The following is an 8,245-nucleotide window of genomic DNA, read 5'->3' as shown; positions in this document are numbered from 1 at the left end:
GCAGCCCGTTCAGTGCCGCGCCCTTTATTTTTTATACCAGGCTTCTAGCAGCTGGGCCTGGGCCCCTTTCTTCTTTTTTGCATCATCTCTTGCTGGGCTGAGACAAGCCCATGCTATTTTAGAGGCCCATCAGGCTTAAATGGCCCAGGCCGGCCCGTCCGGGCTCGGTGCCGCGCGTGGGCCGAGAGTAGATTGAGGCGGGCCCGGCCCCTATGTAGTCAGGCCTGAGGGGCCAGGCCCGTTGGCCACCAATATTCCCCACCCTATCCAACCAAATCCGCGACAGAACACACTTCGCCACCTCTACGGCTCCACCTTCCACTCCTCACCGCCTGCTCCGCTGCTCGCCTCGCTCTGCTCCACTGTCCACACGCGCGCGCACTTCCACGGTTCTGCCCCTGTCGCTCTCCATGTTCGCCGCTTCCACCGCCACCACCCGCCTCCTGCTGCCGCGCCCGGCCGGCCCCTGCCGGGGCCTCCCCTTCCATCCACTCCTCCTCCCACGCCACCGCTCCCGCCGCGCCGTCGACGCCAGGAGCGCTGCCTCCGGCGGCAGCGGCGCTGCCAAGCAGCCTCCTAGGACGCTGTTCCCTGGCGGGTTCAAGCGGCCTGAGATTCAGGTCCCGGCGCTCGTCCTCCGCGTCGGCGTCGACGAGGCGCTCGGCTCCGGCGACACGGTGGCCTCCGCGGTGGCGCGGGGCGTGGGGATCGTCGTGCTCGAAGCTGGCGAGGAGGGCGGCGGGCGCGCGTACGAGGCCGCACGCGCGCTCAAGGCAGCAGTAGGGGACCGCGCGTACCTGCTGATCGCGGAGCGCGTCGACGTCGCCTCGGCGGTCGGGGCGAGCGGCGTCGTGCTCGCCGACGATGGTTGGTGATTGAATTTTCGTCAGCTCGTGGTGCCTAGCTGCTTGCTTTTCTAGGCGGGCAGTTAATTAAGAATGTGGCATATTGTGTCCTCGAGCTTACAGTTTGCATCATTCAGTTTTATTGCATTCTTACTATTTTTCCAGATGTTTGTATTTGATGTAATTACGTTGAATAATGTTTTTATATATTGTTCAATACTGTTATGTCTTAATCCTATGCTTCATTTTCTAGCCTACCAGTCAACTGCATTGCCACATATGATCTTCTTAAGAAGTTCCTGTCTCTTTTTTTATGCAGGTATTCCTGCTATTGTTGCAAGGAGCATGATGATGAAATCCAACTCTGAATCCATATATCTCCCTCTCGTTGCTAGAACGGTTCAGTCTTCGGATTCTGCAAGAAGCGCTTCCAGTTCTGAAGGGGCTGATTTTCTTATCGTGAACACCAGGACTGATGATTTTTCGAGTGCTATCAGTGGTGTTGGTGCTCAAAATGTCAAGATTCCAATTTTCTTCACCTTAAATGATTCACAAAGTGAAGGCTCTTATTCCGATACCTCATCCAAGCTGCTCCAGTCTGGTGCATCTGGAATTGTTTTGTCCTTGGCTGGCATCCACCATCTCACTGACAATATTATAGAAAGGGATTTTTCAAGAGTGGATACAACTGATGGAGTACCACAAGCCACTTACTTATCTGCTAGTACGTCGGAAGAAACAAATAATGTGATGGTCCTAAGTCGTGAGAAGACAAAAGTTGCTGGATTTACAAAACTGGATGAAAAAGTGATGGAGCTGATAGCCATGGAAAAGCCTATTCTTAATGAAGCTGTTGCTGTTATTCGCAAGGCAGCACCAATGGTGATGATCTAATGTTACACATTTGGTAGTTGAAGATACCCTGGAATGAACTCAGTTATATTTCATATCATCATCTCTAGGATATGCTTTACTTGAATATGATCTTTGATATGTTGTCACAGATGGAAGAGGTTGAACTTCTAGTTGATGCTGCTTCTCGCCTGAGTGAGCCATTTTTGTTGGTTATTGTGGTAATTTTGGGTTTCCATTAAATGTTGATTCTGAAATCATCCATGACCTCATGTATATCTATAATTTGTTTTCCCCTGCTGAAACATGTTCAAAATGATTCTTCTGCCTAGATAAACCATGGAATGATGTGATGTGGCTGATATGACAAGTCATATCATGCATTTCCCATAAAGCTGTCAAGAATTCTTTTTCCACCAACGGATGCCATTGTTTTGTCTAGTAGTTTATAGTCATGAGAAGTTATGACGTAGTTGATCGATCATTAGCACTTAGCCGTGCTGCTTTATGAATTTCCTGTCGCATGAAACATGGCTAAAGCTTCTGATTCAGTCTTGTTCTTCTATATCCTTTCTATAAGAGGAGAAATACTGTTTTTACTATGCTCATTCCTATGATGATGATGAAATTCTCAATTTGTTTTTGAAAAATCTGCTCATTCAGATCATTATGTAGATGTGTGATGTCATAACTATTTGCATCCTTGATTGTTATGCATATGCATAAAACAACATAAAGCTTGTTAGATTTCTAATGCTACGATCAGCCTATCGTAATGACAACCAGATTGTAATACAACACAAAGCTTGTTAGATTTCTAATGCTGCCGTCAGCCTATCAGAGTGGTGCCAACATAGCTCCTGTTCTACAGTTGGATAGGCTGACCTGTTGATCTTTTTTGTTGCCATGCAAAAACAAATTTCTTTGAACCGAAAAGTTTGCTTACACTTTTATTCACGAAAAATATATTAATTGTGTTTTCTCCATAATCTTCAAGTCAGCTATCTTTTTCTGGCATACTGTCTTCTTTCTTAGTCTTCTAAACGACTCATTCAGATGGAATCCCTCCTCAAATTTATCTCAGGGTGAATTCAACTCGGGAAAATCAACTTTTATAAATGCTCTACTTGGAAGGCAGTATCTTCAGGAAGGAGTTGTACCCACGACAAATGAGATCACCCTGCTCTCATATTCAGAGGTTGATTCTGAAAGCATGGAACGATGTGAGAGGCACCCGGATGGTCAATTCACATGCTATTTATCAGCTCCAATTTTAAAGGAGGTACATAATTGAAGTTAGTCATGTTGGTAATCCTTATGTTTCAAAGAGTATGCTATGGAATTTAATTCTTCAATGCTACCTTGTTTTCTCCAATGCGTTTAAAGATGCTCACCTTTTGTTGAATAGTGCATGGTTGAATAGAGTAGCTACATCAGGAGAGTGAATATCATGATATTCTCTTTACACCCGCTGTAAAGGTGCTCTCTGAATGAAAAACCTCAAAGATATATTTGTTCCCATAAAACATTTTAAGAACCCTTCGCACCAAAAATAAAATAAAATTCCGAGTCAAAAGGAATCAGAATTAATTATCAGGAACACGGCTTTCTCCTAGAAGAATGCTGCACTTTTCACTAGACGCGCCCTATGTGTTGTATCAAACTGGCTGCAGATCAGCATTTACTACATCTTTAAAAAGATGCCAGAAGCGATGGCAGTATTTCTTTGTTGCAACTTAGCCTGTGCAGTTTTTTTAATATTTCATGCCCTTGTTCATGAGATCTTCATTGTGTACTATTGAGCAGATGAACCTAGTTGATACACCTGGAACAAATGTTATTCTCCAGAGGCAGCAGCGACTCACTGAAGAATATGTGCCACGAGCTGACTTAATACTCTTTGTCCTGTCATCAGATAGACCATTGACTGAAAGTGAGGTAAGTTATGATTATTTGTTTGAGAACGTATCAGGTGTATCAGGTGAAAACCTCTATTCGGTGAAAACCTGAAAACTTTCAATCATAACCATTACATCTTAAATAAACGGATGTGATGAAAGGTGGAACCTCTAATCACTTAAACATATTTTATGAACACGAGGTAGAAAAGTTTAAGGTTTTTTCATAAAATACATGAGCTTCTACCTTTCATCTCATCCGTTTATTTGAGATCTAATGGATAGGACTGAAAGTTTTTAAGTTTTCACTGAATATAGGTTTTCACCTGATACGTCGCCTCTTTGATATATCCAATTATTATTTAAAGATTTTATACCGATTGCTGTTGGTGAGGAAGGATGACATGCTACAATGGAACTATGGATGTGATTGAATCAAATAGTACAATAATATGTTTAGCAGATTGATGATTATCTGTGAAGTGCATACTATTTAAATGAGGATATACATATGCATGGATTCAAGTATATGCGTTACTACGTGGTGCTGCTGCCCTGGAAGTTCTGAACATTGCTCAATTAACCCTTTCTGCAAAGTTAGGGATTGTGAGATTTCGGTGATACGAATAATCTTGTGATTCATCAGTTCATCTGTGTTCTACATGTCCTTCCATTTTTTCTCCTTCTCAGATACATATGCAGTAGGATCTTCTGTTTCTGTGAATTCCTTTCTGAATATGTGATGACAAATTCGTAAATGAGTAATGCTTGGTTGAATCTAGGACCCGCTAGACCAAAGAAAGCAGTCTTTGGATGACCTCAAGATTGGGCGTGTCTCTTGGCTAATACTAAGTAAATTAATCACTATGACCAAATTAGCAAGCAAGTGTACAGTAATTTACAGTTTGTTACTCTATAGGTTCAAAATTGGAATAAAATAAGCATGGAAGCGAAACATACAAAATTTCTTGTTTAGGGCACTTGGCGAAGAACATGATATTTTGTTAGAAAGACAAACACGCAAAAAATTGTAATACTTGAACGAATTCAAGTTTCTTGTTTGATGCATCATCTTTATTAACCAGTCTTCCATTACCATGAAAACAAAATGAATCAGATGGTCCATGTCATCGAGACTGCTGGACCTAGGTCCAGAAAAGTTACTCTCATTTTAGAATTCAGATTTATATTTTGAAGGATGTATTGTGTACCTTCTAATAGAGCTAACATGCTTGCTCGGAACTTCTAGGTTGGATTTCTCCAGTATGTCCAGCAGTGGAAGAAGAAAGTTGTATTTGTTCTAAACAAATTGGATCTCTATCGGAATAGTGATGAGGTTGGATACAACTTATATATTCAGCATTCAATATCTCAGCATGGTAGTCTTTCTGAAATGCCATTTTACTGATTTTGTGGTTTTACTTCTCATTCCTTTTGTAGCTTGAAGAAGCCACTGCCTTTATCAAGGAAAATGCAAGGAAATTGCTTAACACAGAGCATGTAACACTGTTTCCTGTGTCTTCACGCTCTGCTCTGGAAGTCAAACTTTCATATTCAAAGAACAATGATAGAGAGCATTATGGGAAAGTTTTGTTAAATGATCCTAGATGGAGAAGCAGCAAGTTTTATGATCTTGAGCATTACCTATTGAGCTTCTTAGATGGATCAACAGATAATGGAAAGGAAAGGGTCCGATTGAAACTTGAAACACCAATTGGAATTGCAGATCGTTTGCTAACTTCATGCCAAAGACTTGTGAAACTAGAGTATGAAAAGTCTATTGATGATTTAACAGCCATCAAGGATCTTGTTTCTGGTGCAAACAGTTACGCTGTGAAAATTGAGGCCGACAGCAATTCTTGGCAGAAACAGATTTCATCTCTTGTAGGTGTTTCAAATATGACTAATTATATTTTACCTTTTTTTTTTCAAGTTCTGCTGTGATATACTCACCATTTTGAAAAACATATGGCATGCAGTGTTTTAGTTTTCTTGCTTTCCTGCAAAACAATGGTATAGTGTTGTCATCCTGCTATTTGCTTATTTATTTACCCCTCTCTCCACAACATCTATGCGAACACATGACCTATTTATTTACCTTAATCTATGCAATTAAGAAATATAGTTTATTCATTGTCCATGCCATTTCCTTAGGCTGTCTGCGTGTTCCATATATGTCCTAACTGTACAGTGATATTTCATATTTGTGTTGCATCCTGCATTGCCATTTGGTGAGATCAATATTTAGTATCCTTAACACATTTTTTCTTGCTGATCAAGAACATGCTTCTATTTTGTTTTCTTCTTGCAGATTGAGAGAGCTAAAAGTCGAGCTATAACGCTCATGGAATCTACGCTTCAGTTATCAAACATTGACCTTATTTCTACATACATGCTTGCTGGAGAAAAAGGCACTTCTGCCAAAGCCACATCATTTGTTCAAAATGATATTCTGAGTCCTGCCCTTGACGACGCAGTCGTACGTCTGGCATTCAACGATATTTCATATTCGATGAATGAAGTGTGCTTTTATACCATTTAGTAGTGTCCACATTAACTTGACTATTGCGCATGCCTGAATTTGCAAGACTTTGCTGCGAACAAGCAGAGACATAGCTGGTCTAGCACCCATTAGCTGCCTATTGCTTCTCAGCTAGCTACGTTCATATTGGCGGTAACATATTGGGCGAACATTTCAAATTACATGAATCCATGGACAGCTGGAACTTGAACTTCAAACTAACCATATAAATTTGCCATGTTGAACTAGCCAGAACTGGTTTGTCGGTGCACTTTGAGTTTGTTTAATGCTTTTCCTATTGCTGGCTTGACCAGGGAAAGTATTTGAGTGGTTACCTCCAGCAACATTATTTGTGCTACAAACGATCATTGTCCAGGCAATCTGCGGACCACCCACTTTCATCTGTTATTCTCCCTGTAGATATGACTTTTGCGGTTGATTTAATAAGAAATGACATGCAGACACATGCATGTCCAATTGTCCACCTATCTATTGAAACTTTTTACATGAGTTGTTTTCATTTAGTGTTAGCATTTTGCAGCGTTTTGTTAGATGTATTAATCCTTGTAACAATACTGCAATATTTTGTTTAATATTTTTCTTATTTCCTTACTGAACTTAGTTTTATTATTTGCTTCAACATGCTTATTGATTCTTGTTATAAACAGAGACATTTCTTTCTTTTGTTTAGAATTTAATGGGTGAATATTCAACATGGTTGAGTTCTAGCAATATCCGTGAAGCAAATTTATATCTGGAGTGTTTCCATGAAAGGTGGAGTTCATTGCTTACTCAGGAAGAAAGGCTCCCATCAGATCCAAATGAACTTGTTAATGAAGGAGAGAAACTCAGCATAAAGGCACTAAATGGCTTCAGTGCTTATGCTGCTGCTAAGGTTTTTGAAGCAGAAATTCGTGAAGTGGTATGTCTATTGAATTTTATAGATTTCCTTATGTATCTTATTTTCCTAAACAGTAAGTTTGCCCAGATAGAATGTTTTAACTGTACGAATTTCTACTAGTTACAAGACGATATAAATGGAAATGTGACTTTCACTCCCCTGAACTTCAGCACATATATTTTATGCTAGGATAATAGCTAAAACCTGCTGGAAAATCCTACTGGTTTTTTTTATCTGTTGCTTTAGAAGATAAAAAAGAAGACTTCTGTGGCTTAGTGGAACATTTTTTTTTTCGGGAAAAGGGAAGATTATTCACATGTAATCAGATGTGGTACCAGATGCTTTAAACCTCGAAAAAAGTAGCCAGAGCATAATGCACCTCCCTCTCACTAAATCATGACCACCCTATTTTGGTTATGCACGTCGATCAAGGAGATTATATTTGAGGAACGAGTAAAGGGAGATTATTAAACTATCCGAACTTTTCTACACTTATATTTTGCAACAAATCTGAAAAATAAAATCCTTATAAGTTAGGCTTGATATTCCACAGTTTTGAACTACGTAGAAGTGTTTGAGAAGACTTCAAAGTTCAAACTGCTGGTGCTCTTTTATGAGGCTGTTCTCCAAATTGTCTACTTTAGAGTCCATCTCTGACTTCTTTGTAGTTGTATTTTCATGACTATTTATCATTCTGAGTTGTGCTATTGTGTCGTGGAGGCTACCGGAACTTTTGGAGGGCTTGGCGTTGCTGGATTGTCAGCTTCTCTTTTGACCTCTGTTCTGACAACTACACTTGAAGATTTACTTGCTCTTGCTCTTTGCTCAGCTGGCGGGTAATTTCTGATTGATAACTATAAATCACTCTTTTAGGAAATATGTTAAGAGTGCATGGAATGAGATGATGGTTTTCAGGTTTTTTGCAATATCAAATTTCCCTGGTCGACGAAAGCTTGCATTAGAGAAGGTCAGCAAGGCTGCAGATGATCTATCTCGTAAAGTCGACGAAGCTATTCAGGAGGATATATCTCAGAGTGCTAGTAAACTAGTCCAGTTTGTTGACGTTCTCAGTAAACCATACCAGGACGCCTGCCAGCGAAAAATAGATTGGCTGCAGGGTGTTCAGGGTGAGATGTCAGCTGTCGAGCGTAAGCTCCAAACTTTCAAAGTAGACATCCAAAATCTCCACGGACCATGACAGCATTTGCTTTTGTTAATCGTTTCTTCG

At 40.5% G+C, this 8,245-nt stretch overlaps 1 protein-coding gene across 2 annotated transcripts; it reads left to right on the top strand.

Annotated features, from left to right (window-relative positions):
• The first annotated feature begins 286 nt into the window (after nucleotides 1-286).
• On the top strand, nucleotides 287-8,143 carry LOC100838168 (probable transmembrane GTPase FZO-like, chloroplastic). Of its 2 annotated transcripts, XM_024459043.1 has the most exons (11): nucleotides 288-867; nucleotides 1,165-1,727; nucleotides 1,850-1,918; nucleotides 2,782-2,979; nucleotides 3,504-3,635; nucleotides 4,845-4,931; nucleotides 5,036-5,479; nucleotides 5,907-6,074; nucleotides 6,808-7,038; nucleotides 7,738-7,855; nucleotides 7,934-8,143. In XM_024459043.1, the coding sequence occupies exons 1-11, from the start codon at nucleotides 411-413 to the stop codon at nucleotides 8,002-8,004; spliced, it is 2,538 nt and encodes an 845-aa protein (XP_024314811.1). In that variant the 5' UTR covers nucleotides 288-410; the 3' UTR covers nucleotides 8,005-8,143. The 2 variants fall into 2 exon arrangements, with proteins under 2 accessions (XP_014754907.1, XP_024314811.1); XM_014899421.2 differs by lacking the exon at nucleotides 7,738-7,855 and having other exon boundaries at nucleotides 287-867; nucleotides 7,891-8,029.
• The last annotated feature ends 102 nt before the right edge of the window (nucleotides 8,144-8,245 follow it).

Source organism: Brachypodium distachyon, chromosome 2 (genome assembly GCF_000005505.3).
Source record: "Brachypodium distachyon strain Bd21 chromosome 2, Brachypodium_distachyon_v3.0, whole genome shotgun sequence".
Taxonomy (NCBI): domain Eukaryota; kingdom Viridiplantae; phylum Streptophyta; class Magnoliopsida; order Poales; family Poaceae; genus Brachypodium; species Brachypodium distachyon.
The sequence above is the reverse complement of the archived record's forward strand: the minus strand, read 5'-3'. Positions and strand labels throughout refer to the sequence as shown.